The sequence below is a fragment of the Arvicola amphibius genome, chromosome 5 (genome assembly GCF_903992535.2).
Source record: "Arvicola amphibius chromosome 5, mArvAmp1.2, whole genome shotgun sequence".
Taxonomy (NCBI): domain Eukaryota; kingdom Metazoa; phylum Chordata; class Mammalia; order Rodentia; family Cricetidae; genus Arvicola; species Arvicola amphibius.
In genome coordinates this window covers 153,384,971-153,406,648 of record NC_052051.1, presented here as the reverse complement: position 1 = coordinate 153,406,648, position 21,678 = coordinate 153,384,971, and the positions used below count along the sequence as shown (strand labels likewise).

General features: G+C 37.6%; 1 protein-coding gene across 4 annotated transcripts in view; it reads left to right on the top strand.

Annotated features, from left to right (window-relative positions):
* The window catches only part of Atp9b (ATPase phospholipid transporting 9B (putative)), a 187,610-nt gene that overhangs the window by 10,719 nt on the left and 155,213 nt on the right, over positions 1–21,678 (top strand). For all 4 annotated transcript variants that reach the window (XM_038330411.2, XM_038330414.1, XM_038330413.1 and 1 more), the window contains exons 2-5: positions 81–231; positions 3,290–3,403; positions 8,917–9,025; positions 21,104–21,162. In XM_038330411.2, the coding sequence (XP_038186339.1) occupies positions 81–231; positions 3,290–3,403; positions 8,917–9,025; positions 21,104–21,162 (433 nt within the window). The remainder of the gene's footprint in view (positions 1–80; positions 232–3,289; positions 3,404–8,916; positions 9,026–21,103; positions 21,163–21,678) is intronic.

The following is a 21,678-nucleotide window of genomic DNA, read 5'->3' as shown; positions in this document are numbered from 1 at the left end:
TTGACTCTAAACTTGTAGAATTAAATTAGACTTTTTAAAAAAGGCATACATCGTGTAGCTGTATCTTTTGTTTCATGCAGTTGCTGTGATTGGCTGATAAATGTTTGTCAAAGGAAGAAAGAACTGAAAGCTCGAACAGTATGGCTTGGATGTCCAGAAAAGTGTGAAGAAAAACATCCTAGGAATTCTATAAAAAATCAGAAATACAATGTATTCACCTTTATACCTGGGGTAAGATGATTACATCTTCAATGTCAATTTTATGTCTGAGCTTGCTGCCTTTCTTTGCTTTCTGCTGATACATAGACTGCTGGCTGATGTCACTGTCTGTCCACACCAGCATCTTCCCATTTCACCACACCTTCCCATTTCAAATGATGACTTAAGACTTTTGTTTTCATTTTGCCAGCTCTGTCTACTTTAAAAAGATGCACAGTTTGGTTATTGCTTTCAGTTCTTGATAAACATTTATGTTATAGGAATATAAAAATATAGAAATACTAAAGAAAAGGTAAATGATTAGGAAGCACATAATTTGGGGGACACTTGAAATTTGTTTGGAGGGAAAAGTAGAATGTAATGTTGAAGTCTGCCAAGGAATTTATAAAGGAAGTACACAATTTGTTCATATAAACAAAGTATTTCTCTTTTTTTTTTTTTTTTTTTTTTTTTTTTTTTTCGAGACAGGGTTTCTCTGTAGCTTTGAAGCCTATCCTGGAACTAGCTCTTGTAGACCAGGCTGGTCTCGAACTCACAGAGATCCGCCTGCCTCTGCCTCCCGAGTGCTGGGATTAAAGGCGTGTGCCACCGCCGCCCGGCTAAACAAAGTATTTCTTATGTATTTATTTATAGATGCCCTTTCTATATTCAAGCTGTTATTCTCAGGCCTTGTTACATTGTTAACTCATTAGTTATTGGTAGTTGAGTATATTGTTAAATTTAAAATCTGAAGTTTAAATATCTTAATCCTTTTTTGTTATTAATTCTTTTGATTAAATTATAAAACTAGTTTTATTATGAATTTGGAATAGTGGATTGATTTCTGCTTTCTATATATCAATTTCTTTTTTGATAGGTTCATGTTTCTTTATGAGTATAAAGGCAACTGATGGATTATGAGTCTTTTTTATTCTACAGAAATCTGTTTTTTTCCCTAATCATTGAGTCTTAGCAGATAAATCTGTAATCTTAGCAGATAATTCTTAATAATAAATCTTAGCAGATAATTCTGATTGATCTGTAGAAAAATTCAATCTTACATTTCTGTAACAAAAGTGTTGGCAAAGTTTAGCTGTTGGTTCTTACTCTGTTTGTAAGAAATGCTCTTGATTATGTGAAACAAAAGTTGCTCTGCCTTATATGTTTATTCAACTAACTATGCAAAGTTTCTTTTGGACTGTAATGGTCTTTTCTACCCTGGTCCCCAACCATTCACTAATAGACTTGATATATAATGTGCTTCTTAATTAAAACGTGAGACTAATGACTCCATAATCAACAAACTAATCTTTTATCTTTTATCCTAACAATAAAATGTAAACCATTCTCAGTCAGATATTCTCATTTTTATTGAACAAAATCACTGTTTTCCCTTTAAGTATAAAGTACTAAATGCAAAGTGCCCAAGATGGCACATTGTCCTAATGGTCACTAGTCACTGAGTATATTGTAAAGTATTGGTCATAGTTAAAGCCAGTATTGTAGCTCAGCTTTGAGGAGTATTAATTCCCACAGCACAGCCATTGGCTGCACTCTGAGAATACCTGTTGATGGCTCTGCACAATGCTTGGTTACTGTGGGCACGATTTTCTCCTTTATCAAGTCTCGGAAATTAGTCTTTTCATCTAAAACGTAGTATTTCAGAAACATTTAGTAATTACACAGTAGGAATTCTATGCCATTTTTAGCACAAATGGCAATTTCTGAATTGCTAATAGATATAATTTGTGCTGAGATTTTACAGAAATTGCTGAAGAAAAAGAGCTTTCTTTCCTGCTGAGATTAGATTATGAAATAATTCAAAACATTTTTAAACAGCAATTGAGCATGATTATGGATATAAACATATTGAGTATAACTTTGTTACACACAGAATTGTATGACGATGCAGGTAGCTTCCATGTGTACAAACTGGCTCTAGCTCTTTAAGCCACAGTAGCCATTTAACCCATTGTTCTCTTGTAGAAATTGCTGGGTCTTAACACCTGACACAAGGAATGGCTTTACAGCTTTGTAAGCTTAACTTAAAATACTGTTATTTGGATTATTTTTTCTTTTTTTTCATTTTTTTGTGATTTTGATACAGGGTTTCTTTATGTAGCCCTGGCCATGCTAGAATTTACTATGTAGACCAGGTTGGCCCCCAACTTTCAGAGATCCACCTGCCTCTGTCTCCTAAGTGCTGGGATTAAAGGTGTACACAACTGTGCATGCCCAAAATTATTCTGTTAACAATAACTCCAGTTGCTTGTTTTTAAAATTATTTTTTAGTTTTGTTTTTTTGCTATGTCTTCAGCTCCAGAAGTCTTGTTCTGGATTAAAAAGAGGAAAAGAAAACCAAAACAAACAAAGTAGCAAAACCTTTCAGTTTTAGTAATCTTAAAATGTATTAAATGATGAAATTTATTTCATATTTGAAAATAATGTAAAAAAATCAAGTACTAAAAGACACTAAAGCATATGTAGGCTGCTGTCCTCTGAAGATTGCTCTGTTATTTATATATGTTCAGATGAATGGTTTTTCTATTCTGAGAGCTAGTAAGTCACATATCCTTAGTCATGTTTGCAGCTATTGACTTGTTCATTACATGTTTGTAAGGCTCAGTGTCTGTGCTAAAGAGCACACTGGTATTATATTTCATTTATGTGTGTATATGTTTGTATATCCTCCTGTTTCATAAATATTGGACATTTAGAGTTTTCCTTTTTAAGAGTTTTTTAAGACTCGTTGGTACTCAGATATTATCTGTGTGCTCATTTAAAGCAGAAGGGTGTTATCTGCTGTGATGTGTGTGTGAACAATGTAGATTTCATGCAAAAAGAAATAAAACTTTTAGGGAAGTGTACTTCTAATATGGTTGAAAGTCCTAGTTATCTTTAAAATTATATCTTAAAATTAGAGTAATCTTAGCATACCTTTTGAAAGCTAATGTCAGAAGTAATTAACTCTGAATCAGCATACTTTCAATGATGGAAATGTGTTTGTGTGCTTTGTTGAGTTTAACTATTGGTTGAAGTATTAATACATTTTTGTTGAGGGGATTTTGCTAATATCTTTATTCCTTTTTAGGTTTTGTATGAACAATTCAAGTTTTTCTTGAATCTTTATTTTCTGGTAGTGTCCTGCTCACAGTTTGTACCAGCATTGAAAATTGGCTACCTCTACACCTACTGGGCTCCTCTGGTAAATACTTCTATAGTTATGCTATATTATTTAATGCTTAGTATAATTTTAAGTTGACCATATTTTTTATATGGCATTTCTGTACATCATTGAACTTTTGGTAAAAGACCATGCTGAACTTGCATGAGTCCTGTAGTAAGTGCACTGCCTGCAGAGCTGCAGAAGTGTAGGACCCTCCTCCTGGAGGGTCACAATGTGTCTTGCCTGTGGTCCTCTACATCTGTACTGGGGTAGCAGTGGCCTGCCTGCTCCTGCTACTCCTGCTGCTCCTGCCTGTGCACTGCAGGAAATGCTGCTGGCTGGCTCTGTTGGTTACTCTCCTGACACTTGGTTGATGATGAAAGTTCTAAGGTGTTTGATTGCAGGATAGTTTCTGGTTGCTTGCCCAGTGTTTTCTCAAAGGCTGATAATGGTATACCTCTTTCAGATATATTCTTTCTTTATAGTTTTAAATGATTTGTTGATTTTTTTTGCTTGCTCTTTCTTTGGTTATATGATCAGAGGTATTACAACAGATAAACTTATTCTCTCTATGCAAGAAGGTGAAATGTTCAGGTGTCCTCTAAATATGATTTTAGAATTGAAGGTCTAAGGTCTGCTCTTTAGCTGATCCATGCTAGATCATGGTCCTTTTTCCACCTAGAGACTTCTCAGTGAGGCCATAGAGCTGAAGGGGAGTAAGGCTCTTGGCCCAGGTCAGGTCCAGTAAAGTTGTACTAAGGTGTTACTAATGACTTCCAGTCCATAAGCCCTAATAGTACGGTAGATTTGAGGAATAACAACAGCATTCCATAGTTGTATGGGATATAAATACAAAATTCCTGAATAAATGAATGCATGTTTCACTTGCTAAATGTTTCATTGTTGTGAAGAGACACCATGACCATGGCAACTTTTATAAAGGGAAGCACTTAATTGGAGTTGGCTTATTTACAGTTCAGAGGTTTAGGTCGCTATTGTATTGGCAGGAAGCATGGAGGCATGGAGGCAGACATGGTGCTGGAGAGGTAGTTGAGAGTTCTTCTTCTGGATTGGCAGGCGGCGCTTGGCTGGAAGAGAGTGGCACTGGGCCTGGCTTGAGAATCTGAAATTTTAAAGCTCATCCCCAGTGACACACTTCTTCTAATAAGACCACATCTACTCCAAGGCCACACTGGCAATAATGACTTTATGAGTCTGTAAGGACCATTTTCATTAAAACCACCACAAGCAGTTAGGTTCAAAGAGACATTGGTAGAAGAGTGTAAGGTAGGGGTGGGAGTAGAGGATAAGAGCCCAGGGGGAAAAAGAAACATTTTGTTTGAAAAGGCTGTAATGAAACGGAACACTATACATGCTCATTATAAGATCTTAAAGTGCGTGTAGGCTGAATTCACAACTCTTGAAAGCTCATTTGTCTCTACCACAGGTAATGTTGATCCCGTGAACAAAGCCAGACAAAATCCTACCCTTACAGACCCAAATTGTCAGGGAGAAGATAGTTTAGAAACAGATACTGGGCCAGGTCAGAGAATAAGTGCATAAACTTGTATTTCACAGTGAAAACGCAAAGCCCTTAGCAAACCTCCGTCGTTTTCGTGTGGCCATTCTCATTCTGATTCACTGTGATGTAGCGTCTAGGGCTGGGCAAATGTTTGCGTGACTACCTTAATCTAACTGTGCAATGTTTTATGATAAAGTGATTTTTAATAATAAAAAATATCAAACCTATCTTAAAATTCTGAAATAAATTCCGTATGGTTAAGCTAAAAAAATTTCTTTGGTGAGTTTGTAATTAAAGAGCCAACAACATACCAGAAGCCTGTTTCTTAGATTTGATGATGAACCAATGTGCTCCCTTTCAGATTTCTGCTAAATCAAATGTTAAGAGACATGGCCACAGCACAAGCATTCATCAATAGTCATCCTTTGGATCTCTCAGATACAAGTTTTGCTATTGCAAAATCAAGAAACAAAAGAAAACTTTAAAAAATAATTCTCATATCTAAATTTGACAACCAAATTAAAGTCATGAAAGAAATAAAACAAAAAGGACTTTTCATTCCTACCCCTTCCTTGCATAATGAACTAGTTCATATTAAAATACGTATCTACATACAATTAAAGCCTTATCTGCCAACAAAATGATAAAGCACTTAAAGAACATAATCTTTCGTTGTTCTGTACAATTAGTGTTTTAATTATTATGTGCTGAGGAGAATTTCTTTTCTGGTCAATCTATTTGGTATTCTGTATTCTTTTTGTACCTTAATAGGCATTTCCTTCTTTAGGTTAGGGAAATTCTATGATTTCCTTTAAATTTTTCTGTGCTTTTGACCTGGGTTTCTTCTTCTGTTCATATTATTTGGTTCTTTCAGACTGTTCCAGATTTCCTGGATGTGCCAGGAAAAGTCATTTTCTTTGACTGAGATATTTATTTTTTTCTATTGTGTTCTCAAGTACTTGAGTCTCTCTTCCACATCTTGCATTCTTTTGGTGAGGTTTGCCTCTGAGGTTATCCTATTAGAATTCCTAAATGTTTCATTTTCAGATTTCTCCCAGTTTTGGTTTTCTTTATGCCATTTCCACCTTCAGGTCTTGAACTGTTTTATTAATTTTCTTCCATTGTTTATGTTTTCCTAGATCCTTCAAGAGATTTATTCATGTCCTCCTTAAGGACTTCTATCATGTTCATAAATGCAATTTACAGGTTGTTGTCTTGTACTTTAGCAATGTGGCAATACCCAGTTCACAGGGACTGCTGTCGTATGCTTGCTGGGATCTAGTAGAGACACACTGTCCTAGCTGTTGGTCATTGTGTTTTTATACTGACTTTTAGTCATCTGGGTTTGGGAAAGATTGTAAATTCTGGGTGCTGATACTTGTCTTGTCTTTGGTGGGTATTTTGTTCCTTGGGTACTGTGTCCCTCTCTGGTTCTTTGGAGAGTGTGGTGGCTATGCGTTGTCTGGTAGGTAATTATTCTGGGATCCTGAGAGGCATTGCCAATGTGGGTTCCAGGTAAAAAGTATTGGGACCTGATAATTAGAAATGGGGATGAGCTGGTTCGGGGGCTCAAGGGATACACAGGAGGGAAGAAAGCAGGGAGTTCCACCATGACCTGCTTAGACCCCTGGGAATGGGAGCAGAACATGAAGAGAGGCTACACATGTAGTCTGCTACAGAGCTGATGATGAGACCTAGGAACTGGATGTGGAGGAGAGGAGGGGAGCAGCTCCAAAGCTCTGCTGCTTGCTTCACTGGTCTCCTTGCTTCTCTGGCAGCCTTGACTGGAGGATTCCTAAAGAAAGCCTGCTGGAGCTGGGGCCTGCAGGAGCAAGAAGGATGGGGAGGAAGGCTGGAGAAGATCGTGTGGCCTTCTGGAGATGGAGGCGGGTGGTGGGGGGGACAACACGAGCAGCAGGTTGTCTGCTGCAGACCTGGGGGTGAGACTAGGATGAATCTGGGAGGAATGGAGCTGCAGTCAGCCTGCCTGCTTCCCTGGCTGGAGTCTGTTGTTTTCTTAATGACATTCATTCTGACTGGGAGGAGATGGAATTTCAGTGTAGTTTTAATTTGCATTTCTCTGATGGCTGTTGAAGCGAAGCATTTCTCCATATGTTGTTTCTTGGCCATTTGTGTTTCATCTTTTGAGAACTGTTTTCATTTTACTAGCCCATTTATCATTTGGGTTGTTTGACTTGGTGCTTTTTTATTGTTGTTGTTTGTATATTTTGAAGTTATTACTCTATATTCTTCCATAAACAATAGTTCTGTTTTCCCAAGCAGGTAGTCAATGTGGATGAGAAATCAGCTTAAAAAGTGTCATATTTTTTTTCAGTCTCATTCTTTTTTTCTTTGTATTTAATGTGTATGTGTTTAGAATAGAGTTACAAGGTGCTGTGAGCCACCAGCTGGTTGCTGGGACTGAACTTTGTTCCTGGAAGATCTGTCAGTGGCCTGAACTGTTGAATCCTCTCCAGCCTCTAATTTTTTCTATAGATTATTTTTTTTATGAAATTTAATTCATTCAGCCTTCCATTCATTTGGATCTTTTTTAATTAGAAAGTTTAAATTTATACAATGAGAACTAACAAAAGATACGTTATCAAGATCAAAATAAAAATGAAACTCACAGGAAATTGTTAAATATGTAGAAATTTGCAAAAACAGGATATCACAACATTTTCAGTAGGATTACTAATCAAGTAGAAATATATCTGGAAGTGAACTTGAGTAATTCCTGAGAGAACATAATCAAGAGTTTATAATTTTTCATAAATGATTAGATGCTAATAGAATCAATCATGACTTTTTAGGTTTTAAATATAGCATAGATAACATTTACTGTGATTTAATTATAGGGTAATTTTCTGTTGAAAGTAATTTTTCCCCCTGTCACAGGCCCCTTTTCTAGTTTCCTGGCATTTACCCTCCCTCACTCCCACATAGATATACTTATATAAAAACTAAAAAGCTGAGCTACACACATGAGAAAGAACACATGTTTTTTGTCTTTATGAGCCTGTGCTACCTCATTTTATGTAATTTTTCCAATTCTATCAATTTTCCTAAAGGTTGCATAATTTTATTTTTCTGTATGGCGAATAAAACTCATTGCTCATATGTGTGCCATATTTTTGTTGTCCGTCCATCTGTTGATGGTCATCTAGGCCAAATCAGTTTCCCTGCTGTGTTGAATCGAGCAATGGTAAAGCGGGGTGTGGCGGTGTCTCCATTGAAATATGCGAAACCTTTGGAAGACACTGCAGTTGTTTAGCTGGGCTTTATGGCAGTTTTGTTTCTAGCTTAGGAGAAGTCTCCACACTGCTCTCCACAGTGGCGATCTGTCTATCCCCAGCAGCAGCAATGTTCTTTCCTATCCCAGCGTGGTTGTTCTGGAGATAGTCCCTCTGATGGGATGAGCTGGCCTCTCAGGGTGGTTTGGATTTGTGTTTTTCTGATGTGGAAGGACGTTGAACACTTAAAAAAAATATTTATTGGTTATGTTAATTTTTTGAGAACCCTCTGTTCAGCTCTCAGCCTGTTTTTTGTTTAGTTTTCTGAGTTCTTCGTGTGCTGTTGATGCCCCCATTTACTCTGTACTCAGCTTTTCATTTTGCTGTACAGAAGCATTTTTAATTTCATGAGGCCACATTTGTTGATATTTGGCCTTATTTCCTGATACTGAAGTTCTGTGAAGTGCTTCCTGTGCCCATACCCTACTTTTTCCTTCAGCATTTTCAGAATTTCAAGTTGAATGTTATGTTTTTGATCCATCTGAAGTTGATTTTTGGCAGAATGAGAGATACAGGTCTAGTTTCGTTCTTCTACATGTGGGTATCCAGTTTTCCTAGCAACAGTTGTTAAAGAGGCTGTTTTCCCAATGAGTAGTGTGTGTGTTCTTGTAGTGTTTTTATTTTTATTCATTTTGTGTCTTAGGGAGTAATATAAATTGAAGGGGAAGAAGTAAAACTAAATAATAATTTCCTCTGCCTTTTTTATTCTGCTTTCTAAAATACTTTTTGTTTTATAGGGATTTGTCTTGGCTGTTACTATTGCACGAGAAGCGATTGATGAATTTCGACGTTTTCAGCGAGACAAGGAAATGAATTCACAATTATATAGCAAGCTTACAGTAAGAGGTTAGCAAGAGACTTTTAATCCTCCTAGCATTTGCATAGTATAAGCATGTTAGAGTTAACATAGAAAGGGGAGCATGCTCATTCTGGGCTTGAAAGCTCATGTGACTGTATATGGGCTCCCATTTTCTTATAGTTTGTAATGCTAGAATTTCAGGTGGAGTTTTATTCATTTTCTTACATGTGTACATATGTGTGTTGTACATGTGTGCATATGTATATTTTCATATTTATACACAAACAAATGTATGCATACACTTACACAAACCTATATGACATGCTCTATTAGAATGCTGTAACAGATATGAAAGAAACATGTGTTGTGTGATCCACAGTAGCTCTTTAAAGCACGTCTTAGTTTTAAAGACATCCACAGAAGTCAATGTTGATATCATGGCATTAAGCATCTGAATAAACGTCATTATCCAGTGCAGCCACAGGTACATACACATAGTGCTCTCCCCGCATGTAGTAGAAGAGACCTGATGAGTAAGTAGTGCGGGGCACCCTGCAGCTCTAAGTGGGAGCTGTAACCTGGAGTTCTATTGAGAGGTAAGGTTCGAGTGGATATTGTATGTTCTGTCTCTGGACATATATAATGACTAACTTACTCAAAAAACTCCCCTTGAGCCTTTTGTTTTTAATACCTCATTGAGTATGTGTAACTTAAGGTTGGTCTAAGACTTACCGAGCAGTCTTTTCGCTCTGTTCAGGTTGTGTAACCATCACCATCATCATCATATAATTTTAGAACATTTTAGCATTCCCATAGAAACCCAAAATTCACTGGATCATCTTTTCGTGCTTTCCTCCTTTTTTCCCTCTGAAGTCCTAGGTGACCTTTGCTCTACTTTTCCAGCTCTGGTTTTGCCTACTCTGGACAGTCAAATGTATGGAATCATGTACTGTGAGATCTTCTGTCATTGGCTTCTTTGTCAGGGCTTAGAAATGTTGTAGCGTGAAGTAGTATTTTATTTTGACAAGACCCTGCTGCAGACACACCACATTTTGTTCATCTGGTTAACACTGGTGGGCATTTGAGTTGTTTGTATTCTGTGACTGTTACAAATAACCAACACTCCTATGAACATTGTTTACCAGCTTTTCATAAACTTCGTTTTCATTTTTCTTGGCTGTCTTCCAGCAGGGAGGTTCCTAGACTGGGCGATGACTCTTTAACATTTTGAAAGAACCACAACCATATTTTTTAATTGGCTGTATCATTGGCATTCTTGCCAACAGTATACATGGGTTTTGATTTTGCCATGTCTTTATCAGTTACTCTCTGCCATGTTTATTGTAGTAGTATGGGTTTTATTTGCATTTGCTAATGATTATTGAGATTGAGTGTTTTTGTATGTTTATTGGACATTTGCCCACAATTGTATATACATTTCCTTCACTTTTTAACTGAACTGTTGGTCTTTCTGTTGCTGAATTTTAAGTGTTCCTTTGCTATCTTGGGCAAGCCTTTGCCAGATTTATGATTGCAATATTTCTCCCATTTTGTGGGCCTGTATCTTTACTTTCTTGATGCATAAACGTTTTATTTGGTCTGATTCATCTACTCTTCCCTTTTGTTTGGTGTTGTAGCAAAGAAATAATTGCCAACTTTGTAATGATTTCTCTTTTTTTCTATTGGCTATAGAGTTACCTCTACATTTAAGTCTAGTCCATTTTCATGTACAGTGTGTTATATTGGTCCACCTTGGCTTTCATAACTATGAAGTTATTTGTAACCATATGCTAAACGACTGATCTCTCCACTCTATTTTTAAACCATTAAAAGAAATGAAGTTAGTTGGGGAGATGGCTCAGTCCATAAAGTGCTCACTGCACAAACATAAGGACTTGAGTTAGGATTCCCAGCACCCATGTAAAATGTTGGGTATCGGGATGAACATCTGTAATGTTGGATGTATGTTTGGGGAAGGGAGACAGGCAGATTCCTGAAGCTTACTGGCCACAAACTAGCTATAACTTTGAGCACCGAGTTAGTGAGAAACTCTGCCCCTAAAAGAAGCAGGACAATGGAGAAAAACACCCAACATTAACCTCTGACCTTCACCTATGTGTGCATACACACATCAACACATGTAAGTAATAGAAGAGAAAGATTTATGAAGAAGAACCCTCAAATGGCCAGGTGAATTAGGTTTGACTTTATATTATTGAGAACAGTTTATAGATTCTAGCTTATTGTGAAATTAATTTTACTTTGGTGTTTGTAGTTAAGTGGAGTGTGTTGATGGAACGGTGATGTCAGTAAAAATAATTGTAATCATGATATCAGCACAACATGAGGAACAGGGTAGCTCCGTGTGCCTGCTCTTTATCTGGAATGCTGAAGAACCAAGCAGAAACTGCCTGAACCAATGTGTTGAGAACTCTGGGTAGCATAAGATTGCTAACTCCAGATAAAGGCAACTGAAAAAATGCTAGAATATATTTGGTTCTGTTTCTGATTCCTCTGACTCCCGATCCTCTCCAAGTCTGGAAGATGCAGTCAACAGCCTTTTTGGAAGAACAGAACTTATTTAAGAGGACTGCTGTTGGGCTTTTCTCTTCAGGATGAAGAGGATGGTCTTGAGGAGTTGTCTCAAGGCAAGGGTCACCCTGCTTGGAACACAGGACAGACCAGAAAAGCAGCAAGAATTTTTCACATATATGATAGAGTAAAGGCTAATCAAAGTAACCTTGGACAAAGAATTACAGTTGAGGCCTGAACTCTAGTATAGTGTAGTCAAGTGACAGGCAGCAGAGTAAAAGAGAGAAAACCTTTATGCTGTTTGGATGTTTAAAATAACTCTATATACTTGAGAGTTTTGGATCCTGTGTCCAGGTTGAGAAATACGGAAATGCTCAGAAAAGGCCTGAAAAGTTCTTTGACCTTTGCTTGACTCTCTGTGCTCAGTGGATGTAGGAGGTGTTGGCTAAGGCAGAGTTGTAAACTGCCTTATTTGTTAGCCACACCCTGAAAGAGGACTGGGCACCGCATCAATCTTCACAGAATTGTACACGGAAGTTTCTGTTCCACCTGGTTCTGCAGCCATTCAGTCCCAAAGAAATACACAGAGGCTTATATTAATTATAAATTGTTTAGCCTTTTAGCTCAGGCTAATTATTAACTAGCTTGAAATATATGACAGTAATCTAATTCATTATTTAGTCAAATAATATAAAGTCACAAAACACTGGCCAGGGTACTTTCTTCTATTTGAATTTTTCCAATGTGGCCTGTGAATTTTGGGAAAAAAAAATAAGTATCTGTAGTCAAAAAGCCTCACAGTTACTTACAAGTCAGTTTCCTATTTATGTTTTATCAGTTTTTCATGAAAAGAGCAAAATGTTATTGTCCTTACTAAACAAATTAGCTTCTGGAATTCCCAGGGATATTGCCTCCTTAGACTGTGAGTTCCCTGCAAAGCTGTGTGGTGTTTGTTTTTAATGTGTCTACAACAGCAAGGCCATAAATGTTGAGGTGAAGCAGGGCTTCTGGAAGAAAGAACTTTTGTGTCAGGTTGAGGAAGCATCACTTTTATGGATTTTCCACTTTTGTAGTGCTTGAATTAAACATACTTTAAAGTCAGTTGTCAGTAGGTCTGTTTCTAATGCAAATAGCATTACACCTTTTTAAAAGTCAGCCACCACTGGGAGCAACGGAAGGCATGAGAGTTCCTTGTGGGAATGAAAACGATAGCTGTCTGACCCCATCCATGGTGTAGACGCCATCACTCAGGGTGCTTTTGGGAGCTGCAGAGGGGACATCTGAGGTCTGTGTGGGCTGACATGCCTCAGGCCCAGCTGCATGTGAGGTGGTGCAGTGTCCTTGCTTTGTGAATGAGTATTTGACAGAATGTGTGGTGAGTGGTAGCTGGAGCATGAAGGGAGCATCTGTTTAGCTTAGGACTAAGCACGGTGTAAATATGCATTTGAAGACTTTCTGATTATCCCTTTCATTTCTGGTATTTCATAGATGGTCTGTTGGAATAGGGTTTGTGGTGGCTTCCTTTTGTGCTTTAGGTGGTTGTGACATATTACTGCAGTTCACAGGCGCAGTTGGACGGAAGGTAGCTGGGGAAATGGTCTGTTATTTCTTTTGTAAAGGAATGCCTCTTCTTGCTTTAAATACACTAATGTTCTGAAAATGCTTTGTTTGGAAGCAGAATCTGCCCAAGAATATCACCTACTCACGGCATGGATTTTGAGCTGGCTCTTTGCCTCATTATCTGATAAGCTGCCTGTCTTGCACAGGAGTTATCTGCATTTTTGGCTGCTACTTCACTTCCTTTCTCTACGTATAGGACTGTGTTACTACTTGTCGCCATCATTCATGAGTCTCGGAGGGTATTCAGTGTGCTAATGGCATTGTTTTCTTAAACTCAGTAGGCTCGCCCACTGAAGCCTGTACAGGCAGACAGATTGCCCTTGTGCTAACTGGACAGCTACGATTGCACCAGCACTGCGTATGCCTTTCATCTGACCTGCTAATAGAGACAGTCTTTACTTTTTGAGATTTTTGCCAAATGTCTCAAGCTGTTGTCATATTTTTATGAGTTCTTTACCTGATGTGAATAAGCTAGGAGTTTTATTTCAGTGTCTAGTTTTGCATGTCACATTAGACAAAAAGTGTGTGCATTGTTGCTCTCTGAAGTCTGTGGCCATATTATTTTTTAATTATATGGTGCTTCGGTTACTGAGGTAGATTTAGAGGGAGAGTAGTTGGTTAATACAACTCACCAATTATAATTTCATATTTCATTAATTCAGTATTCTTTCTAAAATTACCAAATTCATTTTTGTTAAGATATTTAGAAAAAATGAGGATCTTAAATTATGTCGATTATAGCTAAAGAAGACTATTTTTTAAATGACTTTGTTGCTAATGTAGACTGAACAAAATTTTTTAAAAATTTTATCTTTTTGCTCATTAAATATTTGTTTTTATCTTTAGTTATATGAACATGTATGTATGTATGTTCAGGTTCTTGTGGAGTCCGGAAGACAGGGTAGCATATCCCCTGGAGTTATAAGCTTCCAGATGTGGGCACTGGGAACCAAACTCAAACTTTGGAAGAGCAACAGTGCTCCGAACCCCTCAGCTGCCTCCAGCCATTGTCAAGTGGTTCTTTCTCTCTTTTTAAATCATGGAAGTTGTTTTTCTGTGATGACTGAAGAATATGTGTAGATATTTATTGACTTCTTGTAAGTTATTGAATTTGCTGGAATGTAATGTCTTTCAACAGCCTCTTGGATCTTTTATATTTCTATGGTATCTATGAGTGGATAAATGAAAGAAAGTGAGGTAAGTATAAATTTAGGCACAAAAAAGAGCAAAAGCTTGTGATTTGTGCCACCATGGATGAATCTGGACTAGATTTTGGTGGAGCTAGAAAGAAAGATAGCACTGCATGAGCTCATTCATGTTTTGGATCTGGAGAAATTGATCTCATAGAAGTGGAGAGTAGAATGATTGACAGTGGGACAGAGGAGGTGAGGTGATCAGAAAACAGACACTAAGTTTGGAGACACGGGAGAAATACCTTCTCGTGCTCTCTAGCACAGAAGGCTGACTATGACTAAGAACACTCTTGAAGATTTTAAAATACAATCTTTTCATCTCCAAGAATCGATAAATATGAGAGGGTATAGATATAACAAATGTGGATTTAATACACATTTTGTATATATGTATCAAAATCTCACATTTTGCTCTTTATGCAGTTATTTTGCACCAATTAAAAACAAAACAAAAAGTGCCAATAAGATATTTATGTTAAAAACAACAACAACAACAACAAAAGGATTGCAAGGATTTGGGGTAGATTTTCTGAGTCATCACAGCTCTTTCCCCACAATGGCTGCTTGTTTCTGGTCCAGTTTCATGGGGATTTTTTTCCTTTGTGTCATTTAACTTGAAAATCCAGACACTAGATTTTAGTGTCATCAAGTTCTGTGTCAGACTTCCCTCTTTACTCACACACTTCCTTCACTCTACTGTGTGCCTTAGAATTCAGTGCCCTTGAGTATTTGGCCTCTCCTCTTTCCAGGTCTCTCTTGGGGTGTGCTTCTACATTATTGAAATGTGGCCTATTTGGGAGTTAAGGATTTTCTGGTTGCTTTGCCCTTGGCATAGTTAGGTCTCGTCTTAGTTACCATCTTCATTGCTGTGATATATACCTAACAGAAGCAGCTTAAAGAAAGACTCAGGAGTTCACAGCTCTAGGGCTGACAGTCCATCATGGCAGCAGGTTGCTGGCAGCCTGGTCTGGTGTCCACAGTGAAGAGGCAGAGAGAAAGGAAAACAGGGGCTTGACCAACTTTTGTGCTCTCTCCTTCCTACCCTAAATCTGCCCTAGACCATAGCCTAGGGGATGGTGATACCTTCATTCAGGGTAGGTCTGATAATGAAGGTTAACCCCACAGGCCTCTCCTGTCCTTCACCTTATTCCTCTTTACAGATAGACTAGAGCAGCTGTTTTCCAGGCCCTTGTTTGTTGGTCATAATCTTCCTACCAACCTTTGCCTCCTGATAAATCAATCTGATAAAGTTTAACTTACCATTTTTTTGCTTTATTATTATGGTTATGATGTCCTAAAATTTTTTTTGCATAACTCAGATTCACAAAGATTTTCTTTTCTGTTTCTGTATTTTCTATAGATTAAGTATTCATTCATAACCATTTGAGTAAAATCTCCCATATAGTACATAGTATGTGTCTAGTTTCTGTTACTGCATACAGGTACACACTTGTCCTAGCTCTGTGTCTTAGAAAAGTGGTCTTTTCACTACAGCCTAGCCTTTACACTTCTTCACCTGTGACTTTGGTTCTGGTTCTTTTTCCTACTCCATCATCTTAGTTGACTTTTTGTCTTAATATATGCTCTTTATAACTGCTGTTACTTTGTAATAACTCTTATGGGGCTGTCATTTCTTCCACTTTGCTGTTCATTTTAAGAGAATTTTTGGATAGTTTGGGGTGATATTTCCCTGTACTCCTAGGATTATCTTGTCATGTTTTCTATGGTTGCCATGCACTGAGTGTCTTGAATTCGGATTTTCATTAGATGAACTTGATCTAGGATTTCACTAAACAGGGGGAAAGAAAGCCTTTGTTTCTTTGTATAAATTTTTCTGCCTCGCCACTTTTTAATATTCATTTACACCTATATTGGTCTCTGTGAAGTTGTCATGGTATTTTCTATGTCTCCTTTAAATTTTCCACTTAAAGCATTAATCTTTGGATGAGTATTTGATACTTCAGGGTGTAGAACAACTTCAATGTTTTTCACATTTGACCACTATCTTGACTTCTATCACTAATATGAGAATCCTGTTTCACATGCATATTTAGTACAGAATGCCAAACTATGTTTAGGTTCAGTTGAGGACTTTTTAGTAATCCTTTCTCAATCTTAAACCAATGCCCATTCTAAAATTTGTCATTTTAAAAAGATATTTACTATTTGTTTAGTTTTATGTGTGTGTGTGCACTAGTGGAAGCCAGAAGAGGGCATTGAATTCCCTGAAGTTCAAAGAGATTGTGAGCCTCCATTGTGAGTGCTGGAAACTGAACTTTTGTAAGAGCAACAAGTGCTCTTAGATAGTTCAAACACAATTCAGTTCAAATGTCTATTACTTTGATATGTGCTAAGGAATAGCAGTAGTAAGACATTAAAAATCTGCTTTCCATGATTAAACCATTGTAGTTCTGTAAGGAGAGAAAACTTCCTGTGCTAGTAAAAATAAAACCCTTTATCTTTTGTTTGTTTTTCAACAGAGTTTTATTATGAAGTCCTAATTGGTCTGAAACTTGCTGTGTGGGCAAGACTGGCCTTGAACTCACAGAGATAAGCCTGCCTCTGCCTCTACCTCCAAGTGTTAGAATTATGGGAGTGCACCACCACAAGGGGCCAGAGTCTTCCTTTTTTAATGGTAAAATTTTCAGGTCTGTATGTAAGAGATACTTCCAAGCTTTAAAAGATACATAGTTATAATTGAAAATGATTTTTTTTTCCCCAGACAGGGTAAGATTATGTAACCCAGGCTCTCCCCAAACTCCTTAGTGCTGAGATTACAGGCATGTAGCACTGCACTAACTAACTACATGACCTTTTGGTGAACTGAGCATATTAATTTTTAGGGTATGTACTGACCTTTGCTTTGGCCTGGGTATTCAGATTTTACTGGGGTTTTATTGCTACTGTTTTGGTGATATAGGGAACTGAACCCAGGATTTTGTTTAAGTTCTCTACCTTTGAGTTATAACACCAGTCCGTTTAAATTTTGAGGCAGGATCTTCTCCAGCTGTCCATGCCCACTCCTCCACTAGCACAGGTTTTTATGCTCTGCCCTCATCATTGCCTTCTGCCACACTGGCCTCCTCCTGACGTGCATGTGACATTTTACATTTTTGACGTTTGCGATATGTGTAAGGAAGGTCCCTAGGCCAGGGCTTGGATAGTGGAGGTGCTGCATTCTGTCTTCATGTCTCACTTGGGGTTTGCTGTACCCCAATTGACAACTGAGAACAAGCCAACTATGGTGTACCTGCACGAGAGCTCTTCTGGGCCAGGACACCAAAACAGCTGTTGATGATTTGTGCGACAACATGAGTGGACCTCAAAACCAAAACACTGAGAAAACAAGAACCTGGGTGCGAAAGATGAGTCATTGTATGATTCTTCCTAACAGTGCTTTAATGTGTAGTTTAATTTGGCTCCATTTATTTATTTATTTTGGTGTTTGACACCAACAGTATCATGTGTACTCTATTGTGTTTGCTCCTTTCAGTATGCTTTTGAGATCTAGGACTGATGGTATAAAGTCCAATGTCTCTACTACCCAGTAGGATTCCACTGTACAGTCTTCTCAGGAATCAGTGCCTGGCTTTCCCCAACCATTGGCCGTTCTGAGCCAAACTTCTATGGATGTTTTCATTTAAGGTTTAGTTTTTTGTGGGGAGGGGGAGAAATACCTAAAGGTGAAATTCCTTGGTCATCAGATGGATTCTTAGTTTGTTTGCTTGTTGGTTATAGAAAGTGGAGTGGGGCATGCTGCAGCATGCATGCTCATCCTGAACTTTAATAGCCACTCAGATACGAAATATGTTTAGCATTTTAAGGTTCAGCATATCAGCTTTAAAGGTATTTATCTTACTTAGGTTTTCTATTGCTGAGATAAAGCACCATGACCAAAAAGCAAGTTGGGGAGGAAAAGATTTGACTTACACTTCCACATTGCTGTTCTTCATTGAAGGAAATCAGGACAGGAACTCAGACAGGGCAGGAACTGAGGCAGAAGCCATAAAGGGGAACTGCTTATTGGTTTGCTTCTCATGGCTTTGCTCAACATGCTTTCTTATAGAACCCAGACCCACCAACCCAGGGATGACCCCACCCACCATGGGCTGTGCCCTCCCCCATTGATCACTTATTAAGAAAATGCATTCGGTTGGGTCTCATGGAGGCATTTCCTCAACTGAGGCTCCTGCCTCTGATGACTAGTTTGTGTCAAGTTGTTACAAAACCTGTCAGTGCAGTGTGTGAAAAATACAACTGGTCTTGATTTGAGTCACTGTAAGTTTACAGAACTGTGCTTGCTGTGTGATTAAGAGTTCTGGAATAGAGGGGTTTTGTTAATGGAACAAGTGCAGGAGTGAGAGTAAGCAAGGGCCACTGTTCAGGTGCAGCGTGAGCTACTAGGTTGGCACCGAACAGGCCAGTGAAACAGCAGCAGACATTAAGAAAAGGCAGAAAACTGATTTGAGGTCAGCTATAAAGAACTTGTATCTTATACAAATCTTTATTGTCTTCTAAGTTATTGTCAAATAATGGAAGTTTGGGGGTTTAGAGATAAATCTAATGTTTAGATTTTTAGTTTTTTAGAATTCAGATTGAAGGAGAGAAATTACAAGTGGAGTCTATTTTGTGTTATATTGTGTATATATAGGTAAAATGAGGAGTATCCCTGAAACAGAGAGAATGAGCATACATGTAAGGAGCTTCTAAGAGAGAACACACCACTGTGCTTTGCCTAGAGGAAAGCTCAGTTCCAGGGATAAGCCATGTGGATGCTTTTCTCTGGCAGGGCCACTCAGTCTGCCTTGGCAGCACAGTGTCAGGTCATATGGTGACTGCAGAGCAGGCAGCTCCTCCAGTGCCCCAGGGCTCCTTGCCAGAGCATGGAAGGAAGCTATTCAGGTTCTGTAGTGACAGAGTCACCAAATAAAAAGCAAGCAGTCTTGTGAGTGTAAGGTTAAACCATCCAGGAATTTAGGTCCTATTAAAACAATGTGAGCCAATTTTCAAAATGTAAAATCATGACCTTTTAACTAGACACATTTTGGGCAGATGCTCTGTGGTTTGCTATTTAGCCCTCTATAGTTCCATTTTAAAGGACAGTATTTCTGTATGCCCACACTTAACTCAGACTGCTGTGGTCAAGTGGTTCTTTTGAGACAACAGACATATACCACTATGACCAGCTTAGCCTTCTAACATTTTGTTCATAGCATAAAACGATTGTCTCAAAACTTTTGATATTTGCCATAAACTTTCCCCTTAAACATGTAATCACTGATTCCATAGAAATGAAAAGCAGTCACTATAGCATGTCTAAATATTAAATACCATACGGTAAAATAGCCAACCTTTTGGGGATTTAAGGGTTTTATAAAAGAATAAAAAAAAATGGCAGTGCCTTCTATGTTTTAAAATTATTTTACATCATCTAACTATAGGTTTTTCGTTTCCTTCTTGTTAAATGTGTGTATTATTTAAACTGAATTGGCTGGCCAGGAGAGAAAGTGAATTGAAATCATAGGGATTCTGTGGAGAGTGGCCTGAAAGGTCCGTGGCAACCCTTCCTATTTCATACTTAGCTGTGAGAACAACAGTGGCTAGAAGCTTAGCATGACCATGTTTGCAATGATTAAAAGACTAATTCTTTTGTAAGTGTTTAGAATTACACTTACTGACTGGGAAGCTATGGTAAGATTTGTTTTATATATAGTTCTAAAGAACATTGCTGTCTTATGAATAAATGTAGTTGTAGCCTTTCTTAGTTTGCCTCATTGAAGAACACGGGAAAATGTAATAGTAAAGATGTGCAGTGTGCTAAACACAGCAACTCCAGAAACTGGTGCCAGTGAGACTCAGCTTCATTTAGGAAATCAGGCTTAATGAAGAGTTGATGGGAGCAAACTTGAGTAATGAGTCTTGTTATGTTAGTTTTTGGTAAAGCTCCAACTATGTTGGCAGTTAGAACACAACGAATAAAAGTTGCAAACACAGCTGTTGGTGCGATAGAGCTGTGCTGTGAACACAGACCCGCCGGGTGCTTGGTGCTTCTGCAAGGCTGAGGGCAGGCTGAGACAGGAAGAGGGAACGTTTACTTGAGTTTTTAGATAACGTGCTGAACATCCTATTGTATGAAATATTTTGTAGATACTTAAGTGTAATACATATTCATCTTTATTAACAGATATTCCATATTAGATAGACATTAAGGATTTACTCAAATATGTACATGGAAAAATTACTTTTAGTAGTGAAATTTTCAGTTTTCAGTTCTGACTTGTATAGACAAAGATACTAGTGGCAGATGATTCCATTTATTATTTGCTTTACTTTGTGTCTTTTGTGCCAGTCTGTGTAATTTGTGGTGTTAAGGATCTATACATTTCCAAAATAACTCAGCTTCAGTCACCAGATTATTTTAGTCAGTAATGTTCCTGATCATTGCTACCTTTTCTGAAACTGAAACGCTAGCAAAGTATGTGAAGTACTCTTTACATAAGATCCTAACTGAATTACCATGAGGAGGCCCTGGTTCTGTTAGTTTTACTATTATTAGGGGGTAGTTATTTACTTGTGTTTGGTACTTTAGTAACAAGATTAATTAGGTATAATTGCATATCTGAAATATAACTTGAAAATATGGAGAGAGAGAAATTCTGCTTTTAATTTTTTTAAATTTGTATTTGTTTTTTGCTAGAGCTATTTAAAGTATTACGTATCAAAGTTCCTCTGGTGCACTTTTGTTTCCCTGAGTTGATTGTACTTCTTCTTTTCTTTTAGGGAAAGTGCAAGTTCAGAGTTCAGACATACAAGTTGGAGACCTCATCATAGTGGAAAAGGTTGATGCATTTTAATATACTTTACATCTGTATATACATCAGTCATTAACATTAGCTTAATTACAAGTCATTTGTATTTTGAAGGAACTGTTGAGATATTTTAATTCTTAATGTGTGTTTGTAAGAATTGATGTATTTTAATGTAATTAATTATTTACATTTTATGTTTTGCTAAAGTGTATTTTAATGTCTTTAGGTAAAGCCATGTTTTTAAATGTAAGACCTGTGTTAATGCTTAACGTATCCCATTTGTCTTAAGAATTGTGTTCAATGTTAATAATTCTCTATCAGTTTTCAGAATGTACTTGTCCAGATGGCTATATTAGACAAAATTATCGACTCTAATTCTTTCAGTTTAAAATTGTAAAGAGAGAAAGTGAATGAAGGCTAAAAAGCACTAGAAAAATAGTTTAGGCCATGATGAGAAGAAGCCATGCTCTAATAAAAGCATATCAGGCATGGAGAGTGAATGGATGGGTAGTGTACAGGTCAAGGCTTTCTCCTGGGGTGCTGACC